Source organism: Zootermopsis nevadensis, unplaced genomic scaffold (genome assembly GCF_977971745.1).
Source record: "Zootermopsis nevadensis isolate Lab colony 2312 unplaced genomic scaffold, Znev_1.0 Znev_ptg000017l, whole genome shotgun sequence".
Lineage (NCBI taxonomy): Eukaryota > Metazoa > Arthropoda > Insecta > Blattodea > Termopsidae > Zootermopsis > Zootermopsis nevadensis.
The window spans coordinates 11,701,498-11,726,824 of record NW_028259149.1 but is presented as its reverse complement, the minus strand read 5'-3'; the positions used below and the strand labels follow the sequence as shown (position 1 = coordinate 11,726,824).

The 25,327-nt window shown below is 33.2% G+C and overlaps 1 protein-coding gene across 5 annotated transcripts in view; it reads left to right on the top strand.

The window, feature by feature from the left end:
* KCNQ (KCNQ potassium channel) overlaps positions 1-25,327 on the top strand; it is a 411,920-nt gene that overhangs the window by 384,399 nt on the left and 2,194 nt on the right. For all 5 annotated transcript variants that reach the window (XM_087350439.1, XM_087350438.1, XM_087350436.1 and 2 more), the window contains 4 exons: positions 1,087-1,478; positions 3,747-3,904; positions 10,591-10,912; positions 11,136-21,021. In XM_087350439.1, coding sequence (XP_087206565.1) covers positions 1,087-1,478; positions 3,747-3,904; positions 10,591-10,883 — 843 coding nt within the window. In that variant the 3' untranslated portion in view covers positions 10,884-10,912; positions 11,136-21,021. The remainder of the gene's footprint in view (positions 1-1,086; positions 1,479-3,746; positions 3,905-10,590; positions 10,913-11,135; positions 21,022-25,327) is intronic.

Below are 25,327 nucleotides of genomic sequence, written 5' to 3'. Positions count from 1 at the left end.
TGTGCCATTTTATATTTCTGAATTATAGTTCTTTATCCATTTGTTTCTATGGTGTAAAATGTCTTGTGAAATATTATATTATCTACTAAAATAATGGACAAGTTCTGTACCCATTACAGTGACTCCTATTGTCAAGCCTCAAAAGCAAATATGTATTTGTCAATGTTGGTCTTCTGGATGCTAATGCTATGTAGACTTGCAGGTAGATACCAATGCTCCAGAGGAACATACTGGAAATGGCGGCTGTATGTTCCTCCAAAATGTTGGTACATACAAGTCCATGCATGATTACTGCCCAGAAGACCAATATTGACATCGTCACTGTGAAAACCTTAAGTCTCATAGATGTAAAATTATTTCTAATTTATGTAGTCTTAATTGATGTGCAACTACCTTCATCATCATATAAGACATCTCAGTTGAGTGTTGGTGATTTTCCTTCATACTCATGAAGCTCCAAGTTTGAATCTTGACCCACAGGCTGCTTATATTGACTGAGGTTTTTCATAGTTTTACTAGGTTTCTCTGGGAGGCTGCTGAGATAGCATTTTAAAATAAGCCAACACTATTTCTTTTTTATCCTTATAATTTCATCATTTATAGTCATTCTACCATTACACTGTGTGATATGCAGCAGTTGAATCAATCATTCAATAATCATTGTTGTCATCACTGGACATCACATTTGAGTTATTATCACTTCTGCTCCATATCTTGAGAGGTTACATATTTGAAGTTTTGATTCAGCGACTGGCTATGCTGACTGAGGGTTTTCACGCTTTTTTTTCCAGCTCTTCCAGAAAAATGTTGGTATATTAGGTACCTTAAAATAGCCCTCAACTTGAAGATGTCTGTCTTCTGGGTTTTAATGCTGTGAAGTGTGGTAGAAGTTTACCAATATTTCACGGGTACTTGCTGCCTCCTGCTTCCATCATCAGTCCTGATGATGGAGGCAGCAAGTGCCCAGTACAGCCCAGAAGACAGCCATCTTCATACTTACTGCTGTGAGAACCTCAAAGCCCTCAACAGCTACTACTACTACTGTTACTACTACTACTGTTACTACTACCATCTTTTCCCTTTCAGGTGGATGACATCGAAGTGAAACTTGACCAGTTTATTGAACTTTATATGGAAGACAGAAAGCGTCTTTTAACTCTACCACTCCACCACTTAGCAGATTCACCCCTCATTTTAACGGGTGGTGCAGCTCCAGTAGTTACTACTGCAGGGGCAACACCCTGTCCCAATACTTCCCTCCACAACCCTCACATTACAGTATCAACCTCACAATCTTCCACTGTTCCCCCTGTAGTCTCAGCAGCGGTCTTAAGGCCAAAGCCTATCCTGGTAGATAAGCAGTCCTCAGAGCCCAATACACCCATATCCAAGAGCTTCGCAGAACCTCAGCCACACAGGCCTATGCACCGAGGGTACTCAGACCTTGGGCACAGGATTAAAAAGAGAGTCACACTCAGGTAAGCATAGATGAATAAGCATACTTCCTCCATTTGTCATAAGAGGAATTTCTGTCATAAAAAGAATTACAATTTACTGTGGTAACTGTATTAATCTTTTCACTGATAAGGGTGATGTAGTTCCTTTGTGTGAAGAGCACACTATGCATTATTTACAGAACAGTTTCACAAGAGTACAGTGTACTGTGATATCATTTTGACTTCACTGTCAGTAAATATACTGATGTAGTTTAGGCTTATCATAACATAGAGCAGCCATTATTTTATATTATTTTAATTCTATATCTAAGAATGTTATATTGAAATTTGTAGGTAGAAAATATTATATGGGTATCCGAACACTCACATGGTTATACTGACTAATGCACAGTCTGTTTTTATGAACAGTGTAAGGGGTCAGTGATGACTTATCACATAAACTAAGACTGAAAAAATGTCCTCTTCCACAATGAAACTCATATTGCATACATTAAAAATGCAAGTAGTTCTACTTTCTCTCTACTTGGGTGAAAAGCATAAAGAAGTAAACTGAAATGTTCTAGAAAAATATAAGAAAGAAGGCTTGCATATCAATTAGGCAGTTGATACATTTGTACACTTGAAACTTTTCATGTAGTTTTAACTCTTTATTTATTCATTTCAATTAATTTTACAAATTCATCATTCACAAACATCCTGTCATATTTCATTTGACATTACAAAACTTTATAAGTTGGTTCATCATTGCCAAATAACAAACAAACTTCATTCAATTCTTCTACAACCCCTTCACACCAATTATTTTTGTTTTTGGATTTATTGTTATTATTCTGGACAAAATTGTTGGATACGAAATGTTATAAACATAAATTGTGATGTATCAGATACTGATGAAGCCAACAATAGTGCTTGGTAATGAACTTGGCTTGGACCATTTTCTAAGTTACATCTTTGGTTCTGTTGAACTCTGCTTGTAATGATGGAACAATAATCTATCTGCATTTCTGTTAGTTTCTTCTATAAGTCACTTCAGTTACACATGATGTCAGACTTTCAGCTGGTTTCCACACATTTTACATACCCAATGTCTTAATATTATAAAATAATATTAACTCTCCCACTGATCGTTTTTGATATCACAGCTAGTTATCAAAATATTTCATATTTCCTCCAACAAATATCATTCATTTGGCATTAAATCTTCACATACCATAGTAGGTACCAGCTCTGAGTGATTGACATATACATTGATTTTTTCCTTACATTAGATAATAATAATCTCTGTTTTAAATCATTTTCTACCAGCATTTAAATTCCAGTTTAATTGTGAGTGCCAAAGGCCATGGATAGATAGAAAACAGAGGCATATTTGTTTAACCTTTACCATACAGGAAATGGGGATTTAAACCCCTGTATTATGGGATTGCAAATGGGACTATAACTTTGAAGTTGACAGTTTAGTATTATTTATGTTGTGTATCACACACAATGTAGTGCAAATAGATGGGACAAGAGGTGTGCACCAGGTAATGGTTGGGAAGCCTGAGGGGAGACCTAGACGTAGATGAGAGGATAATGTCATGCAGGATCTGTGGGAGATAGGAGTTGAAGGAGAGTGGATTTTGTTGGCCCAGGACAGGGTCTGGTGGAGGACTTTGGTTAATTCGGTGATGAACCTTCGGGTTCGGTAAGCCCTCTAGTTAGTTAGTTAGTTATCATACACAATCAGCTGGACCTTGTGTAAACTGTAATGCATGGTCAATAACTGTTAAAATGAATCATACAGTATATGACTGGTATTTTAACTGACTCTTTGATAGCAGAATATGAAGTTTCAACATGGTTAATACCAAAGCTTTCTCAGTGATGGCCAATCTTCTAATTTCGGGATTGGACTGACAATCCTGTGTTATAAAATTGTACTACAAGACGTTAACAGTGGACTCAGATATGGATGGTTTATTTAGAATGATACTTAGCTGGAACTTACTTATTCCATGGTTCTACAGTCCTTGAAGGACCTTTGCTGAATCTTGTGTAAGAGGTTTCTTAAGCTGTTTAGAAGTATGATAGGACTCCTTGGACAAGTGATCAACTCATCTCAGTGCCTCTACCTATACAGGGCAGCACAAAACAAAAAGATGGAGAAAGACATCCATGCATTTAGATTAAATTAGCTTAGCAATATTTCAGAGATTTAGGAGAGATTTCATGTTTTTGTGGTAATGGGTATGAAGATGACAGTCTCATTCAGAGATTTATTTTCTTATATTTCACATCTTTCGTCAGCTCGATTCCCTCCCAGTATGTATCACCACTGTCATCAGAAGATGGGGTCTCACATCCTTACCAGCATGAAGGAGAGGTGGTAATCATTGTACCACCTCTCAATGCATCTTTGGATGATGATCAGGAGCAAAGTAGTCCAAAGACCACAGAGAGCACAAGTAAGTACAGCAGACAGATATTCTGGAATGTTACCCTCTTTGATGAAAATGTGAACCAAATTAGACAATTATCCAGTATTAATCATATTTATACCACAGTTTACTAGATGAAGAAATTAATTATATTTGGACTGATTTATACAGTAACAGAGCAGAGAATGAGCAATACTGAATACTGGACATTAGTTGATTTTAGAAACATATGGCAAGTAGATCATACTTGTTTGTTTTACTAGAAGAAATTTCCTAAATTCATGTTAATATTTACAAATTATATTATATAGTGTAGGATAAAATATACAGATATTGCTTTTAAAAGGATTTATTATTAGTTATTCTGTTTTAAATCTGCTTTTATCCCATGTGTGCTACTTCAGAAAGCTCATAGCATGCATGGCAATTAAATTTAAATGGCTGCTACTATCTGAGAAATGCCATTGAATCAGAGGAATGGGTTAGCATATTGGCCATTTATTGTATCTTTGAGTCAGACTTGGTATTGAAACACAAGAGGTTAAAATTGTAATTATTTTCTGTAGAGGTATCTTGTTACATAATTAAATGGATGTTTATTGTGTTCAGTGAATGAAAGAGGATCAGAAAATTAGGATACAGCATGGCATAGAGTGCACTCTGTCACTACAATTTGGAATGATATACCAAGTCCTTTTACTTCCTCATATATTTTCCACATCAACTGTGTTACTTACTCACACACAGGTTTTCTTTGCCTTTCAATTTCAAATTTGGGCTGTACATATTGATTAATTCTTAGAATATTTAACAGTTTTCATTCAACTCCATATGTTTTATAGCGTGAAAGATTATCTTGAATGGCAAATACGTAGGTAGGATTTGGGTTATAGCCAGTTTAAAGACTATCTTGGTATTCACTTTGACAGACGATTATGAAGGACCACAGTAACTCAGTCTACATTCATACTACTGTAGTTAAAATAGCTGTCTTTTGGGCTGTTGCACCATGCAGTCTGGTAGAAGTTTACCAGTGTTTCAGAGGTGCTTGCAATCTCCATCATCAGGGCTCATCACCCTAATTAATGATGGAGCAGCAAACACCTCTGAAATGTTGGTAAAGGTCTACCTGACTGCATTCTGCAACAACCCAGAAGACAGCCAGCTTCATACTTGCTGCTGTGAAAACCTGAAATATTACATATTGATTTCCAATTAGGCAAGTGGGAAATGCTTGCTAACATTTAGTTCAGAATCTTTGTGCCTCCCTTCTGCAATCTGAAAACTTAAAGGAGAAACGTACAGAAACAATATTTTACCTATTTTTTTATCTGAGTATGAAACTTTGTTCCTCACCCTAAGTGAAGAACATATATTGAATGTTTCTAAGTAGAAGTCTGTGGAGAATATTTGAATCTAAGAGGTAGGAAATAGGAGAAGGATGGAGACAGTTGCCCAAGAGGGTACTTCATAATTTGTACTCTTTATGAAATATAATTATAGTAGTCAAAGGATGGATTATGTAAATGGTGAAATAACACTGTCACATGCATAGGAAATATGAGAAATTCATGCAAAATTTTAGCTGGAAATGTTAAAGGGAAGGGATCATTTAGGAAACTGAATATAGATGGAAGGATAATATTTAAATTGATCTTAAAAATGTGATATGTAGTAAATGGATAGAATTTAATAATGAATGGTCTGGCTTCAACTTTTTAAACCCAAGACTTTCTTGAACTGTAGTATCAGGTCTGGAAGGCAAAGCATCATGTATGTGCCTTTGGAGTAAGATATCTCATTTTATTCAACATTATGGTTGGAAATGAAGGACATAAGTAACATTATCTATGTAAATAATATCATACATGTATGATCTGTAGCTTTGCAGTGACTGAATTTAGTGAAGTCTTCTTCATGGACAATCAACCATATCAGGTGGTCATAAAAATCTGGTTCTTATCAACAGGGATCTGATATGGGGCATCCTGTGCTCTTCAGATTATCAGATCCCTGATGATGATGACTGAGACAGCTCTCAAAATGTTGATTTGATGTGGCTCATTGTCTATGAAGACTTCATTGAATCTCAAACATGTTGTATACATATATTATCCAATCCTCTCTCAAACACCAAAACATTAATTTTGTTAAATATAAAATATTTTGGAAGATTTGGTATTGAGGCTCAGTTGACTTCTGGTCAACCATAATGCAGTGGAGATTTTGAAACAGTTGATACCGTACTTTTCACAGCTTCGTATGATGATTGCTCGTCTTCAACTTCCCTCTGACGACACAAAGTCAACTAGTAATAATTGCCTGGCATCAGCAAATTTTATTATTGTGAGTCAATAGCATAAGTTGCATTTGTTTCAGTGGTACGTTTGTTCCCTGGTACCACCCTCTCCCCCCACCTGCCCCAACTTGTTTTGTGTGTTCTCTGCTCTTACATGCTAGTAAACTGATATGCACCATTTATTCATATCAACAAAGTGTTTGTTTCTGTGCACTGTGGGTAATAATACTTTCTGGTAACTAATGGTGAAGCATGGTCACTTCATCTCATACTCAGGTTCTTATGACACTCAAGTGAACAGATAGTAAAGTAAAATGGATTTAAAATAATTATAACACAGATTTTAATTTTTGCACATAATAGTGGCTTTTTATAGTTTTGCCACCAGGTATGACATAAGATTACATCATTTTATTCTGATTTGTATGACGATGTTAAGATACAGTACCATTGTGCTAGATTGAAGATGGCTGTCTTCTCTAGAATCACTGCCATGAAAATTGTCCCCACCCTGACAAACACATACACAAGTGTGTACATCTAAGTTCAAATTTACTGTACTCTTGTCAGTTTGTATTTTATATTAATTGTGCATCTCAAAATTACAAATAAACACTTCTCATAATCATAATATGCCTCATATTCGTAAATAACACTGCTAAGGACATAGAATACATCCTAAACAGAAAGTATTAAGTGCTTAACGTATGAAAGTATATGAGAATATGCAAATATTCTCCTTCACCACACATAAATGCTTTTTCACGTTTTAAATTAAATACATTTTTATGTGAATTGTTATGAATACAAAGATAAAGGACAAAAGGTAATTGAACTTGATTTTCATGTGCTCAAATGTTAATGCTGTAATATTTTGTTATTCACTAACAAATGAATGACAGGTTTCAGACCAAGTTAATTCTGTATTTAAGTTAAACTAAATAAAAAAAATACAAGTGAAAGTTAATAAAATATGAGTTACAGTATTCTGAGTTATGTTACCAAGAAATCTTGTAGATGGCTACCAGCATTTCAGATATTCTGCTGTGAAGATGGAGGAAACAGATTCTTCCATAATGTTGCTAACCACCTACAAGACTACACACCATCATAACCCAGAAGAGCGCAAACAAAATTTTCACCATTGTGATAACCACAAATATATCCATAAAATATATAAAACATGTTCAACATGCTTTAACTCAATGTAAGGTGAAGTTATTATCCAGTTAAAACAAAATGTAATGATTCCAAAATACAACAGTGATTTCCATGTTACATTAGTTAGGGCATCAAAATTCAATATACACTTTTGATAAAGAAATAAGCTTCTTATGTCAACCTACTTTCTCTCTGCATTTGACTCATATGCATCAAATTTACTTCCAGTAATCACATATGCATATAATGTGGTATGAAAACCTGTCCTGCATTTGGACCTTATAACTGTAGTCCCAGAAGTCAACCTTCCAAAAGACAAAATCTCTAAATTTATGCTTCTGTGTGATGTTAGCTACTTTTATTGTAAATTCAGAATGAATGCTGCAGTAAGCTTCAAATAATGGCACACTGATCATGTGGTAAAATCATTAGTTACAACAAATAAGTTTTAACATTTTACATGTAAAAAAATTAATTTGAATTCTTAATTCCACGGTCATTCAGGACAATGTATTGTGTTTCTTTGATGAAAAGTTGTGTGCATTTTTATTCATGATGAATTCAGAGGCAGTTTTTCATCATATTAGACATAGCTTGTGCAACACCAAGTTCCGTGACATATGGATAAAAATATTGTCACTGATTCCAGATACTGATCCTTTTTCTAACTGTGTTAGTGTGTATATTATTAAATATATTTGATTTAATTATGTGTGTATGTTACAAGAATTCAATATCAGTACAGATCACAGAATCAGAATAGCACCAGAGAGCTACCAGATTCAAATTCTATCAATGCATGGATGTATGCATATATTGTTTCATTGTTTCTTAATGACATATCTCATGCAAATCAATTGTGCACAACATATTTTAAAATATACTTTTAAATTGAACTTCAAATTCCCTATGCAGTGTAATATTTGCCAGTTAAAAGTTAAAACATTCAATGCTTTTATTTATTTCTTTTCATATTAAGTGTATTACTGTTGTCATTGAACACATAATTCAGTGTGAATCCTGTATTAAAGATAGTAACAGGTCTGCTTTGCTCTAACTTTGTTTTAGTAATTTTTAATTATGAAAGTAAAAACATAAATTGCAAATGTGAAGATATAAATGTATAAATTCTGGCTAACTGAAGATTCCTTCATCCATACTTCATGTATATTTATGTTATAGTTTATGTTCCATGTTTCAAGATATGAAGCATTTTTGAAAATGTGTCTCTTGTTTCTCTCTCTTTCTCTTTGTCCAGTTCTTTCTTCTGAAATGATTGTTGCAATGACTGCATCTGACTGTTGTAATGAGTTTTCTATAAGATTGTATTGTGTTGCAGCATGTTCATATAAATGTCAGAAGAAAAATTATGTGTATTACTTACTGAAATTTTCGATGATAAATGGACAGACGTTTGTATTCATTACAATTCATTCTTGTTAAGTTGGTAAACTTGATAATTAACCCATTGAATTTTTGGCTGTGAAAGTGAGTCAGTATACCTAGTAAAATACCAGTAAGGAAGTTTTGTTTAAGAAATGAAACACATATAAACAGTAACCTACATAGTATAATAACAGGGGATTTCAAACCCCTTACTGCATGGCTGCTTGATGGAAACTGATGTCTAATGTTTTAGCAGTATGCTACTGCAGCATATGTCCTGCTGGATTCTATTCCATAACACACAGCTGACAAAGATTAATAAAACCAAACATGATTAAGGGAGCATGTAATAATTGAAATAATATAGTGAATGTTTTTCTGGAAACATTATGATGGCATTAAAAAAAAAGGAGACCACCTTCACTGAACAAGCTGTTGAGTTTTACTTCGTCTCTTTACCCTTGCTTAGCAATAAAGTATGTTTTAATGTTTCACTCTCGAAAGCACTGTAGCCACATGCTGTCATAATCCCATGTAAAAGTTTGAGTTTGAACTTGTCATAAGCCTGCAGAGAATCACTTTAGCACAATATTTAGTACCCAGACGTCTTTCTAATCTTGGGTTAGGAGACCATGTTATGATGGGTTTGTTTGTCAAAGTTTTGGAAAATGAGAACCGTAAATATTGGTGCCAAGCTACAGCTTAGTCACATCACCTTCAGGGTGGTTCTCCAAAACATCAGAATACAAGTCCATCATAACACAGTGCAATCAAACAGAACTCTTCACAAAGTGGTAATCTTTATTTTAATTATGTATTTTATACGCTATTTCCACATGCATTTAATAAAAAATAGCATAAAATTATTTAAAAAAAGAAGAATAAAGATACTGAGGATTGCTTGAGAAATATGCTAATGATTTTACAGTTACTGTCTGTATATTATACATGTATTATGTGTAGTTCTGCATTATTCTGTAACTGATTTTGAGCTATCGACACTCTAAAAAGATATTGTAAATGTGAAAAGATTATACATGACACCCATACCACAGCCTCATAATATAGACTCAATAAATCATATTAAATCGGGACCTAATTTAGTCTCATCATCATAATTTTCATGATAATTATTGCATAGAGCCATATGGAAACCTGAAGTTAATATCCTTTGTTCACAATCTAAACAGTCTTCACACCCAACAAGTCATTCTTATTCAAGTTCATGACCATGAGATTCATGTCTTATGGAATATAAATAAAATTATATTAATATAATATACTCCTAACACCTTGAATTATTGATCTTTACCATCATTATGTTACAGTAGCATACTTCTAAAATGTTAACCTCAAAAATAAAGTCTGGCCAGCAGCTACGTAGCTCCGTAGTACAGGCATTTAAATTCCCTATTTCCATATGATAGAATAATTGTGATTTGATATTTTCATTATCTTTGATAGTTTGCAGACTGTTTAAAACAATGTATTCGTTGCACAAGTTATTTAGTGTTGAATTACATTAGAGCAGGAAAGGAAGTAGTAGTGGTATCCTTCAATGGAATTTGCCTCAGGCGACTTTAGTGATTGATTAAAATACCTACCAAGGCCAAGATTTGAAACGTGTTTCTCCCAGGATATGTCAGTTTTATTAAACTTGAGGTAGTCTGTTTGGTTTATTATTCCTGTGATGGTCATATTTCAAATTATATAAGTGTGGAAGTGACATTTTCAAAAATTTTACTAGGCTTTATATGATAAATATTGCTGTTAGTTGTCAAAATACTTACAACTCATTTTTCTCCCAGTTAAATGTAATATGTATAATTAATAATGTTTGATTGTATGTGTTCCTCATGTTCATTAGTTGCAATATCATCATCACCACCACTGGCACTACCTTATGAGGAAACATTAGACTCATGGGAAGGTTGTGATGACTCTCTAGCAAATGAGGACACTGCATTACTTCGTACGACTGCAGCTGCAACAGAGATCATCATCACCCCTATGAGCCCTGCTGCATCCTCTGTGGACCTGTCACATATTGACAGTCAGGATGATGAGGAATGTGGCCTGGACTGTTCAACCACTGTGGACGTTAAAAAAATGGACCTTCTGAAGCCTGATGTGATTTCTAATCTAAATGAAGATGTCTGAGAGTCATACAAGGTGACTGTAAGAGTAGGGTGAGTAAAAGAACTGAAATTATGCATGTATGATATAAAGCTTTCATGGTGATTGATGTTAATAAAATATTCCTGGGCTAACAGCTGTATCAATGATAGGGACAGTTTGATTCCTTTCACAGTAGATCATGAATCACTGGTCTGAAAGTATTCTTCTGGGTTGAATTAATAATAGGTAACTGAAAATGTGTGGTTATGTTGGTTTTGCTATGTTTTGTTTCAGGTGTTGAATGCATCAGTGAAGTGAGTCTGTTTGTAGAAGTGGTGCTGTTGATGATATGGCACAAGTGATTATGTGTGATGGTGCATCATCAGTGATATATGACTTTAATCATCATAATTTAGTTGGGGGGATTATGCAAAACATCTTTTGAGTGTCCAAAATAATGCATATTATACTTTGAATGCTGCAATTGCAATGATTTTAATACATTTTGCACTGTACCTTTAATATTTGCTTAGAAACAAAATATAGGAGGTACAGTACAAGTACATTAAATAATTGTTTATAGAAATGTATGATTTACTGATATGAAATGGCTCATATGCCAGCTGGTTTAAATATTGGTGGTAAGAGGTGGGGCTATACACACAAATTTGTACGTTGGTCCCATAAACCAAAGTTTTCCTGTGGGAATAAGGAAAGTAGGCTAACAAAACTAAAGCTAAATAATGTTCTGTTTTGTGTGTGTGCTAGAAATGTAGACATATCTTCTTTAATGTTTTGAAAGGATTAGGTATTATTTAATTGTTATTTTATGGGCTATTATATAGGTCTATAAATTGTTGTGTTAAAATTTACAGCTGAAATAATTAATGGATATAAATAAAAGAAAAACAATGGAAATATCTTACAGGCAAGTATCGTTTTGAGTATGTCATTATTCTTAGCTGTAAAATATAACAGAAAACATCACCGTTGTAAATTTGTATGGCTTCGCTCTGATCCAAAGCATCCACAACGTTTGAAATCAATTTCCACATCTGAAAGTGTGTGTGTGTGTGTGTTTACACACATTCATACACATATGTAAATATTGATCATCCTTAAAAATTACTTTCTACACAATCTGTTTATAACTGTTGCAGAATTAAATATCTTTGTTTGGTTACATAAATTTACATTTGCCAAAGAGCCTTCAAAGTACAAGTATTATTAGGACACTCAAATGAATCTACCTACATACTGTCAAAGTAATTAAATGGAAGCCAGTTTATTTTTAAAAGCTTGAACCCCTGGCATCATCATACAATTTTTAATTTATCCTTCAGTTAACGAAAACAAATTTAACATATTCACTGCCAACTTAACGAAGTACATGACTGACCCTAATAACTGGTGTATTTTTTATGGTTTTGTGTGATATAATGCACCTGATATTATCTGTGCTATTATATTTTAGTTTTTTGCAAAGGAACCTTGTGTGAATGTGCATAAGTGTTACTGGTAAGGCTGGGGCCACACGACCGTACAAATACGTCCGTTGTAACTCACGTCGTGACATCCGTCATAGAATTATGAAGGGGCATATAGGGTACAACACACGTGTCGTACGCGCGTACTTTGTATGGTCGTGTGGCCCCAGCCTAAATGGTGGTTCATACTTCATGCTGGTCAGAACACATGCAGAGGGCATTAATTTGATAGTTAAAATACTAGAAAGTACATTAAAAATACAAAATTAGTTTTCACTACAGGCAAACAACAAGCTCAGCCCAAGTAAAGTACTCATATGTTGTTGAAGTTGCCATGTCCTTCCTTACAATAACAATTGAAATTTTATTACAACATTTAGTAACTATGGGAACATTGTTTTCATTGATGAAACTAACTAAAACATGGTTCCAAGGAAAGAACTGGATTTTCACATAATTTTCATAGCATACTTTGCAGTGTTTCTTTAGTGTCTTTCCCCTTTTCATTTGGTTTGCATGTAGTTGACATACGCTTTGTGGCCATAGGTGTGTTAGGTCTTATTGTTTGAGTATGAAAAGAAGACAACTGGTACCAGATACCACAAGGTCTGAACATTATCATATGGAATGACAGTCTCTATTCTTTATATTTCTGAATTGTTTTTCTCTCATGAGATAAGTATCAAAGAATCAGATCTTGCCAGTCAACACCTGATATATATTTGTTGTATCACTTGTGGCTTTTTCATTGTTTGGCCCCTTTGTTATCTATGCCAATCACAGTATATTTAAATTAATCAAAAACATAGTCCTCTCCACAGAACCATTGATTTATCAATTGAAAGGTTCTTCTTGAGTAAGTATACATTGTTAGTAATATTTTCAAACAGTTAAATTGCTAAACTCACTGTTAGTATTGCCTCACATTGTTTCTAATAGATCTAAATTTACATAATTCTTATATTTTTTACTGCAATACACTATTGTACTTTAGTAATGAAAAACCCAAAGTTGTAATACAGAAATCATCACTTTTATCTTCCATTACTTTTAGACCTTGACAAGCATGGAGGTAGAAACGAAATTTATGAAAATGTAACTTAAACTTTAGTGTGAGTGGCATTATAGTGAGAAGAACCCAAATCATGATGCCAACCCAATCAGACAGGCAAGCCACTGACACCACCAGATATGCTTGTTAGTCATTCGTGCCTAGAGTGGGTGCGACTTGTGTGTCAGGTGGCAGTGAATGTGTTAAGATGTTTAATTATAACAGAATCCTGATTACTTCTTGACTTTAAATAGAATCCTGATTACCCAAGCTGAAGTTTTCTTTATAAATTCAAGTTGGTTTAAAATGTGCAGATATTACTGTTAAAACTAACTGTCCATTAGATCAAATTATGGCCCTAAGAATTTTGTTTTCACCCACATTGAACTTGATATTGAAGCTAAGTATTGCAATATTATGTTTGTCAACTTTCAGTGGCTCTGAAGTATAATGCACAAAATTATAGAAATTATTATGATAATTATGCCTTATAAAAATGTTCTTTCATTCTGAAATAAGATATGCCATATATGAGTCCAAGAATTATAAACTTATTTATGTTTATACATTAATTTCTAGCAAGTTGTGTATAGTAGATACTGTATACAGGAAAATAAATTTTAGTGGGTTCATAAACATTTTAAAACAAAATCAAAAACAAGAGTTTTCAATAATAGGGAAGTTATGATCCAAGATTGTTTTGAATTCTGTTAAGTGTTCAAATATTATTTTGTTCAGATCAGCTGGTTAAATTTGTATCAATATGTTACTTTCGCTGGAGTGTGTCTACAGTTCGGGTTTTGGAGGAGGAATTATCAGATCTAGATGTTGATCATATGTCCTGTCATACCATGTAGCTTACATTTATTTTATTTATATTATCTATTATGTATAATTTATAAAATTACAAAGGGAGTATTTTTAGAGTAAAGTGTATTGAACTCCAATTGAACAAAAAATGTGCCTTCCATTTAATGAAATTCAGTGAAGTCAAAATATAAGAACTCAGGCTATCATAGTGGGTAAATTTATTGTATATTTCTGTGGCTAGGATACTGCTGTAGCATGCTTCTTACAGTTTATTGAGTGTCTTACTTGATATTACTAGTAGAAGTATTTAGAATTAAATTCACTCTTTCTTTTGTATCATGTCCTGTCTAACTAAAATAACTGTAACAGTTTAAATCTGTAGAGTGGCACAGAAGAAGAGCGGCTGATGTTTTGATATAATGATATTATATTTCACTGATTAAGCCAAAGTATACAAATTATTATATCAGGATTTGCTGTTAATTTAAACAGTAGTTATCTGTATTATTTTTTAATTCTGGAGGGATGTATTTATAATTGGAACTTCAATTGTATTAAATCGGGCTTCTGCATTGAGTAATCAGGGTTCTTGAAGTATTTGATTTTTAATTTTTGTTTATTAGGTTTGGTCTCTACTAGTTTTAAATATTGAAGTGATGACTTCAGTTTAGTGCAAATCAGAATTTAAGTAGTGGATAATAACATTATTTAGAATTAAGTCTGTTGACTATAATCGACAGAAATTGGTTAACAAGTTGAAAAAGTTTTATCTTACAACTGTCTGCTCTTAAGTCCTTCCTGAGGTGTAAGAGTTTGGTAAACATTTGATACTGGTGAAGAAACATTGAAGTTAGCATGAGTAAAGACAAGAAAGAGTAAGCTATCAAAAGACTTCCAGTTTTTATTCCAACTATATGATATATTTATGGTATATATGGATTTACTTAGAAAGATGAAGTTTTGACCATTTGTTGGGAGAGGTGCCCCAAATATTTATATAGATGTTGGAGATGGTAAAATTGAAACAGTAACTAAAGAAGGAAGAACAAAGCTTGTTTTTTTGGATGTCTCACTTCACTGCATACTGTATACTTGTTTATTGATTTATATAATGGGGTCACGTTTTTGGGAATGAACTTGAACTATTTTATGGATCCTGTTTACTCAATAACACCAACTTCATAAAGCATAGTCCTTCTTGAGAAGATAATAGTCACTCAGCTATTCAATAAATTCCCCACCTTTTATAAAACCCAAAGGTTTGTTACTCTGTTGACAATAACCTATCCAAGATCCTACATAACATTTTGTATGGTGAAGAGTTGTTAGCCCCCACATCTACCCATACAACAGATTTGAGGACCACCCTTTTTTAATTTATTTCTGCCGCTGCAACTGCATCTGTTAACCTCCATATCTGGAGTCTGTCTCCTCCATCTACAACTTGAGGACATGCCGTACTGTAACTAAGTAACCCATGAAGAAATTCTAAGAATACATTCATAGGCTATACATTATCCACTCAATGATTTGTACAGGAAGCATGAGACATGTGTGACAGCTAATTTGTGATATACCTTGCTTGCGTAAACTTAGAAATGATAAAACATTGGTTACATACTTACAAATAAGTTTCTGTGAATACTAATCCTTATATTTAATTAAACTCTGGTAAGATAATGATTACTTTCTCAAGCTGTGATTATGAGTCTTGCCAAACCCTGTGATTCAGTGAGGAATGAGGAAGTACATCTAAATAGCTATAAACTTCATCTCAAAATATCTATGTAAACTAAATATAGTGACAAAAGAATATTCTTAAATGTATTTAGTGTAATTAAAGTAATTTTAAATGGTGGGAAGCACAAATTTTAAAATTAATATGACACTGCAACTTTCAAAATAAAAATCTGGTAGTTGCTTTAAATGTGCTGTTTAGAAGTTTGTGTATTGGGAGGGGTCCCAATTAAAATAACATTTAGGATGGACATGACTGCTCATTCAAATATGACAAAAAATAAATAAATGAATGTGTATAACATTTTGTTGTTAGGAAGTCTGAAGTGAATAGACATCTTTGGAGACCTAGGCAGAGATGGGATGGATATTAAGAAAAGAATTGAAGATATGAACTGGGTTCATGTAGCTCAGGACAGAGCCCGGTGGCAAGCATTTGTGAATATGGTAATGTACCTTTGGATTTCATAAGGAGTGAGGAATTTCTGGATTTACAGAACAACTATTAGTCTCTCAAAAAGGACTCTGCTCTATGGAATATTTTAGTATGATAAAACAGTTAAAAAGTGAAAGCTTCCTATTTCTATGAAAAGCCTCTCTCGTAAACAGCTTTTTATCATGAAGAAATTACTATATAATATTTTTCTCTCAGCTTTCCTACCTTTGTTTTTGACCACTAGCTCTTTCAGCCTCTCTTTCTGAACTATCCTCTCTAATGTAAATCATCTTATTTATCCCATTTTATGGCACCAAAATCTAGTTGTATGGTAAGTTTGCTTATAGAATGCTTCATGATTATACAAGCTTAAATGAGGATGTCTTCAAATAAAATATTGCAAACATGCACTGAGCCTTAAGAGCAAGAATACCATCTTCTGTTGCATATCTTATTAATCGTTTTACTATGGGTTCATTTGTTACACTGAGTACATTGAAGACTGATTTATATGAAGCATGGTCAAAACTTCATTTTGCTTATCCTCAAAGAATAGTTCTCATGACAAGTGTTTTAACAATAATGATTTTCAAGATTGTATGTTTCATGTTTATTTCCATTAACAATGGAAACAACTTTAACAATTTTATAAGGATCTCTCCAGGTTAAACAGACAACTGTAATTGTTAAACTTTTGCCTGTGTTTTATCCTATTGTTGATGTTGTTAAGAGACTGTTGATATTGTTTATTTCAGTTGCTATAAGTATAAAAGTGTTAAGGTTGAGATGTATAGAAACTTGATGAGATTAAGGATGGAACTGATAAAAGTGATTTTTAAATAATTCATATTTTCATCATAAAAGTTAAATTAATTAAGGTGATATTAAAATAGTTGTTTCATTATATTTAAAAGTAACACAACAATGCAATTTCATTAATTTACTTTCAAAACAATTTATTTACTTCTGTAATGTCCAGCATCAATATTTTGAACACAAATTTTTATTTCCATTTATGGAAATAGGGCCTACTATAATTTAGACTAGAATTCTTTAAATAAACAAAACCAAATAATTACAAAAAGTCACAGCTTTATAGACATTTTTGCCACATAGAAAGTTTAAGGATCAAATAGAGGGCACAAGATGACGCTTACAATAATATGAATACTTCTTTATATACATAGAAAATATATCAAAATGCTGAATAGCACTGCAAGGTCATTTAATGCTCATATATTCTCGAATTTAAAACTTGAACCAATGAGAAAATAAACAATGAATTTTCATAAAATAGATATTAATATATTTAAAAAGTCACCTCATATTATGAATAGTTATTATTACTGCACATGCTTTATGGCAGTTGCAGATTTCACATCAGCTTGATTCTTAATTTTGCTATGAGGAGAAAGTGCATGCATGTTAATATGAAATGAACTTTATACAAAATAGTAGAAAATAAATTCACACCAAATGTACTATAAAATATATTTTTCACACTCTATATAACATTTTAAAAATGGGTGAGATACATTTAATTTAGACAGAAATCTTTATCAATCAAAATTAGATATCTGCACTCAGACATAAAGGCACACATTTGAGTACAGTAATGAGAAACTAGAATACTGTTACAAAAACAACAACAACAACAACAATAATAATAATGATAATATCAAAATTTCATGGCAGTTGTTCTGTATATTGACCAGCACTTGTATTAGCCAGAAGCAGATTGTAACTGAAATATGTATGACCATTATTTTCTATATGAAATAAGACTTTTAAATACTTGAGAATATGTGATCTGCATTTTAGAAATCTTTTTACATCTTTGATGTGTTTGCAGCTGGTGAGTAGTTAAAATATTTTGGTTCTCTTTGTCCTTGAAACATTAAGTGTATCAATCCTGCATTCATTGCAAGACATTGGTTTAAAACAGAGTCTGGATTTTACAATATAAAGAAAAGAATCAGCAAGAGACTTCTCCATTGACACAATTAACCTTTATCGACATGTGTCACTTCTCACATGTAATTCAGCACACCATTAAACTGTTAAACAAAATAGTTGAGTCCAGCCAGCAGCCCCTTATCTCAGGGGCTTTTAATTCCTAAATCATGTATGATAAAGGTTAATAAGAAACTGAAAAAGACAAGTGATATATTCATTCAGTTGCAAGACATCTTATTTTAACTCCTTTCTGCATATTACCACATTGAATGATATTCCTTCCGTTGCTATAATAAGACTACTAACATGTATGTTTTATGACAATATGTTTTATGCCACAAGGTTACGTTTTCTTTGGTGGTTGTTGAAAGTTGGCAGAAATCACGAAAAGTACGTAACAATGTATGTACAAGTTTAAATTAATTATTAAAATAATAATTAAAATTAATTTAGTCCATGTAAAGTTTTGAAATTTAATTTAAAGTTTAAAAATATTGTTTCAAGGCAGAATTATTAGATTATACAATTCTTCCTTGTTTAGAAACCATTACTGACTCTTATAAAAATAAACGTTACAACTGGTGTGGCACTGTTGAAGAACAAAATGTTCACTTTCGTCTTTCATTACAAAATTATACTCGATTCCAAATTAAATGTCTACTACATATTTCTCTTCACCTGTTTGTCTCTCTTACTTCAACATTAATCTGGCACAGTCCAGTGTGAAAACTTATGACATTGTTCATGTTCAGCCGTACTTCGTGTCTACACATACTCTAATCCAGATATTTGTTTTGTATGTATAACTCATATGTGGATACATTCAATTATAGGAACAAGAAATACTTCCAAAATCCTATCCTACAAATCTTTGAATATTGCATTAAATTGTCAGAACTCTTTCTTATGTGGATATATTCTAAGGTACGGTATAGAGTTTATTACACGGCATATTATTATTTACCACGAGACAGCTAAATATAGCTTTTGCAATTATTTTGCCAATTTTTAATTAACTGGGTCTTTTCGGATATGGCACCCAATTTATTTATTTGTGGTTTATTCATTGAGGCTGTCAGTAGCACTGGATGATAAAGAGTTTTGCGTTTCCTTCAGCCAAGTTTTATGGACAAGAGCCCAGCTTGTCCGCCCCTAAGGCCAGCCCCATGTTCCGTAATGACAGTTCACTGAGTACACTGCTGGTAATTTAACTTCTTTTATCCGTAATGGTTTAGTTTACTTCCCACAGCCATTAATTAATGACGTGGCCGAGCAATTCATGACATTCGGTCCTGCAATAGCTCAGCAGCATTTGTGTCGTTTCAAATTACAGGCACGAAGTCCTGGAAGGGTTAAATTTGCAAACCAAGAACGTTCCTATACAAAAGACGTAATTTAACATTTAGTTTTATGTTAAAAGTATTTTAAGCAGCTTTTTTTCTGCCACAAACCACCAGTCATCTACAGTTTTGCAGATTATGTTAAAATTATAAGCCTAAAGTTATTTCATTGTAAATGATTCTCTAGAAAGCTGTTTCATTTGAGTCTGCCCCATCATGCGTGGAAGGGAATGTCACAGGTTAGGCCTGTGAAGTTTTTTTTCTTTAGCGTATTTACGTGAGCTTTCCCATTATTGTATCCTACGAACTAGAATAAATGTGTAAACAAGCAGGGCTTTGTGAGGTTTCACGTTCTGACGGCGACGAGTATGAATATAACTGTCGTCTGGGATGTTGCGCTTTGTAGTCTGGGAGATATTAACCGACGGTTCAGTGGAACTTACTGCCCCTATCATCAAGGTGACTACCAGATTATACGGCGCAATATTCCAGAAGGCATCCATCTTCAGACAAGTCTTTATCGTTCGTAGGGAGACAGGTTTTCAAGTGTCTGTCTTATATGAAGGTTTCGTATTGAGGTAGTCACCTGTCTGACCACTAGTAGTTTCTATGCAGTACGAAGCAACAAATAAAAAATAAAAATCATATTGCCGTCTTACGGTGTATGGCTTATTTTCATTAAAGGAAATTGGTTGTATATTTTAACAGTATTTATTCTCTGTTATGTATCATGTTCTCTCCAAAGTTTTGTTTATTTTTATCTGTCTACAGTGAGTTTTGCTATACAGTTAAATGCTTCTGCGATTTCCCGACAACCACGCGGCAAGTCTCAGTGCACCGAGGAAATAACATTGTGCAGTACGAATCCGTCAGACACCGATTACAGTACACAGACTGCTGCAGTAAGTTGGACTGGGCGTTTTTGCACACGTCAGCATATTTACTGTTTTGGTTCGTCTATGAGTGAAGAAGGTTGTATTAGTGCCGAACACTTGTGAGTGGATGGGGTCAAATAACTTACAGATGAATATGAGACGTTTGCGATGGTGGTGTTTAAAAAGGGTTGGAGGAAAGTTCATCGTAAATTTGTAGGAGTCAGAATCAAGAACACAACACACATCCGGAAACTTTGTGAGTGAACTCACGAAACAGAAATGGAAAGTAATAGGGGAGGAAGTCCAGAACGTACTTTGCGCAGGAGTTAGTTTGAAACGGAACACGAAAGCACTCGCAAGCAGACCGTACAGGAAAAATGTTTAGAAATTTCTCACTAACTTTTTCGAGTAATACTCTAACAATTTGAACGATGTAGTGTGTTAGACGTGCACAAAGACGTCGTTCTCATCATTTTATAATAATCTAGGTAAGTTGCTTTGATTGCTATCTCAGAACGATTCTAGCAGTTCCACTGTGGGATCATGCTGCATTGCAAATTGTAACTGTTGCAGAAACAAAGTCAAGTTGAGACTAGTTGTAATTGGAATTCACTTCTTAAAACACAAAATTTTCCGCGTTACTTTTGTTTCCTTAGAGAAAAATAATACAGGCTTATGACAATATGCTGTGTCCCCCATATGTGTATGTGAGAATAAAGTCTGTGGAAATATAATTTTGTGTTCAGTTGGCAGTAATGTCAAAAGGAACTCCCACAATTCAAAATATAAAGAGCAGTTGAATGTAGCAACTATGAAACATGTAAAACTTGGGCCAGATTTTTTTTAAAAAAAAATCATACTACAATAAACTGAGCAAATTATTCAGTTAAATTTGTAGGCCTAAAGGTACTATAATTGCTGCAGTAGTCTGTCCAACCTTCATAATAATATAAAGGGTTTGAAGAAAAGAAAACTTGAGTTAGAAATGTAAGACAGCCACTGCACATAATAATGCAATAAAGGGGCTTGTATTATTCATTTTAAAGTAAAAAAAAGTAATAAAATAGTAATGTACATATTTCTGGGGCTCTTTTAAATCAATAATAACAATGCAGTGCAGATCAGAATTCAGCCCCTAATATTTCTGTATTCTGTAAAGGAAAAATGAACTGTCAATATTCATCATTTTGTATATATACCATTGAGGCACCACATAAGTTTAATTTATGCAAACTTTTTAGGCAAATAGTTTTGTTTGTGTAGACAATTTAGAAGGGAAGTTACACCCACAGATCAGTATAGTCTGCCTTTTTCAATACTGTTTGCATGTATGTGTGAAAAATGTATAAACCCATTAACTGAAAGTGATAATGATGATAATCTCAAATAATCTAAAAGTATATGGCATAAGGATACAGAAAATTAAATAAAAAGCTACTTCCTAGAAATGAATGTGCAGATAATTTTTATGCATACACTTCAAACACAATTGGAATAGCTTCAGAAAACATTTACAAACTTAAGTGGGCAAATGTACTTCACTGTGAAATTTATTAATGCAACTCAAGGAACCGTGATTCAGCGTGAGTGATGGTTATGAAAATACAACTTGACTTCTGTGAATTAATTTAAAACCAGGAAGTTATGAATGAAAGTTTAGACTGGCAGATGGAGGAGTCAGAGGAATCATACTATGATACTTAAAATAGTTTTTTTTATATATATATATATATATATTTATTTGTTTGTTTATAAGGATAAACTTGTCGACATAAATTTTAGTCCCTAACTGCCAACCTTTTTCTTTTAATAGTATTTTGCCTTATATCTGTGACCAGAAATGTCAGTTGTGTGAATAAAGCACTGAAGGTATATAACAAACCAAGGTCTGGTACTGTGTTAGGAAACTTTTCTAGCCATACAAGTGAAGAACCAACAAAACATTATTTTATAGAAAATGAGAAGAATATTTTCCAAACTTCCAAGTAAACAGTAGTGAAAAATTGATGCATAGTTCAAGATTATAATAATTCAAGTTGCTCCAAATTTAAATAAGTCAGGGCAAGTATAGCATCTCTCCACAGTGATAAGGAGTTTCTTACCAACATTAAGCGTAAATTGTGGAGGCCCACAAATACAATCTAATGATGTGGTTAGGCTTGCCGTTGTCTGGTGTACCTGTAACAAGATGGGAATAATCTATGGCAGGGATGCAATGTTATCTTGTTCAGAGACAATTCATCTGATATTAACAATGTGCAACAGTTAATATTTTGTATTTCCCCCAATACCAACAAAAAATCACCATACAATTTATTTTTCTTCTTTCATTTCCATGCATGTGAATGTCCGTTAACATTTTGAATGAACAAATTAGATTTCTTGCACAGAAATGCTGGTTGTTTCTTCTCTAAACATTTTTAGAGAAGAAACATGCTCAGATGTCACTTGACTTGCTACAACATACTTCTAAAGTTATTTTAGGTTCTTGGATACACCTAAAAACATTATTATTTGAAAGGATTTATTTTTAGGGTACAGATGTATTTAAAACCTCAATAACTCCATTGTACAAAATTTGTAGTGAACAAAAACTTTTATTAAACTTGAAAAAGTATTTTGTGACATATAAATTTGCTGAAAAATGTTGTACAACAAATAACCTGCCCTTCGATTTTTTACAGCTGAAAGAACTGAGCTGTAGATAATGACAGTGAATAAGCAGATAACAGACTAGAAAGCTGTATTTCATGTACCATGTTTGTACAAACTTTACTGGACATTTGTGGAACAAAATAAATGACACAGCCATCAAAATCGCCATGCTTCATCCTTTCCTGTAGTCATTACTACACAAAATGTGCCGTCTGTTCACACTGAATCGTAATATATTGAGTTACATTTGCTACCTACAAGATGTTTTTAACATTTTGTCAAGTTCTTAAGGGATATCCATCTCAATTCACTGTTATAATACTATTGTTTTAATAATTCATTATGTAATGATAGTTAATATCAAAGATCTGGTACAAGCTTTAATATAAGTCTGGTGCATTTCTAACATGATGCAGGAATGTGAACAAGCATTACCTATCAGTTGTTACAGCACCAATAGCTCGTATGTTTTTAACATGTTGTGTGATTGAATATAAACAGAACTGGCTCGAATGTTTCTGGGGAAACATTGACAGTACTATTATTCCAACCATCTGTACTTGAAAGAAGTTTTCGTTATTTGCGTGTTAGATGTTATTAAAACATGATCTAGACTTAAATCTTCTGTTCCTCTTTTACCACTTCATCCAGTCTTTTAGGGCATGCCTGTGTGAAATAACCTGCCCTGAAATGCCCTTCCCCAATTCAAGCCAGTCCTGAATATACACGTAATCAAACTGTAAACATCAGTTGAAATGATGCACTCAACTATAGATAATTCCTAAGTACGTGTGTTGGTATTAACTTTGTTTATATAATTTACTAAATAAAGGTTACGCGTGATGAGAGATTTGTGGCAGTTTAATATCCATATAGACACTGGATAGTGAGATGTAGTAAACTGCTATTAGAATAATCTTTAAAAGAAATGAGGATCCAGTTGTTCAAGGAATAATGACATCACATTCGGTTGTGTCAATAATGAGATTTGACATTGCATATCAGGAAAACAATGCCTTCCCCTTCCCACTTTTAAAATATGAATCACCGAGAAAGTCCTTTATATCATTCCAGGTCTTCAAATTCAGTTTCTTCATTCTCCAAATTCCTGTATCAGACAGTATCTGTTTCTGCTGTTACTTTAAGTTTTCTACATTTTATATTTCAGAATATCACCTTTAGTAAGCTCCTATATAAGATAATGTAAATTACTCCAATCAATTTATTAACATCTGGCTATGATTTTATAGTGTATCTTTAGAATTCTATAAAGAAATATTCACTGGTCTGTTTTCACATTCCTAGCCAAATAAGTTGGAAATGAAGTCATTTTAACTGACAATACATGCTGATTAAGTTGTATATTATGCTGAATGAATATTGTAATTTAAAATGTCATCTGGCTTAGTTTTTATACAATGATATGTAAATATGCTTGCTGTATCATTACTGGCTTAAAAAGATGCTTTTTATTACTATTATAAAAGCTATACATATATAAATAAGAGAAGAGATAATAAGTTGTAAATTATTACACAAGTACACAAATTTTATGGAAAATACAAAGAAAATATTCTGTACTCAGGTCTGAAAATAAAAGTCAGTGTTACTTATGTTTAGGATAAATCCTTTCTTTCCAGGGAGGGGGGATTTATAATGGTTAAACCAGTAACAGAATTTCTTTTGTTGCTTCATTATACCACATGACACTTGTGAAACAAAATTGTATTTATTGCAAATTAATAGTTCGTACACTACAGCTTTGAAGGAGTAGAGTCTACATCACATAACTTAAAACCCAGAAAAGTTGCAAGAAAAAGTTCAGAAGTATTATTAACACTACATAAAAAATACAGGAAACTCATAATTACAAGTATGCCCCATTACAACAAACCTACCATAGTGGGCATTATTTGAAGCAGTGTAAAGTTAATATGATTTTATAAGGTAATTTTGAAGGAATAACGGATGAACTATATGCAACTTTTCACAGTTACAAGGCTCCATAACCAATGTGATGTACTTTTGCTTCTCAAAGTATGTTTCTGTCTGTAAATATTAATTCACAACTATTGTGGAGCTTTCTGCACACTGCATAACAATGTGAAAAACAGAAGGGTCTGAAATGCAGTGAAGATC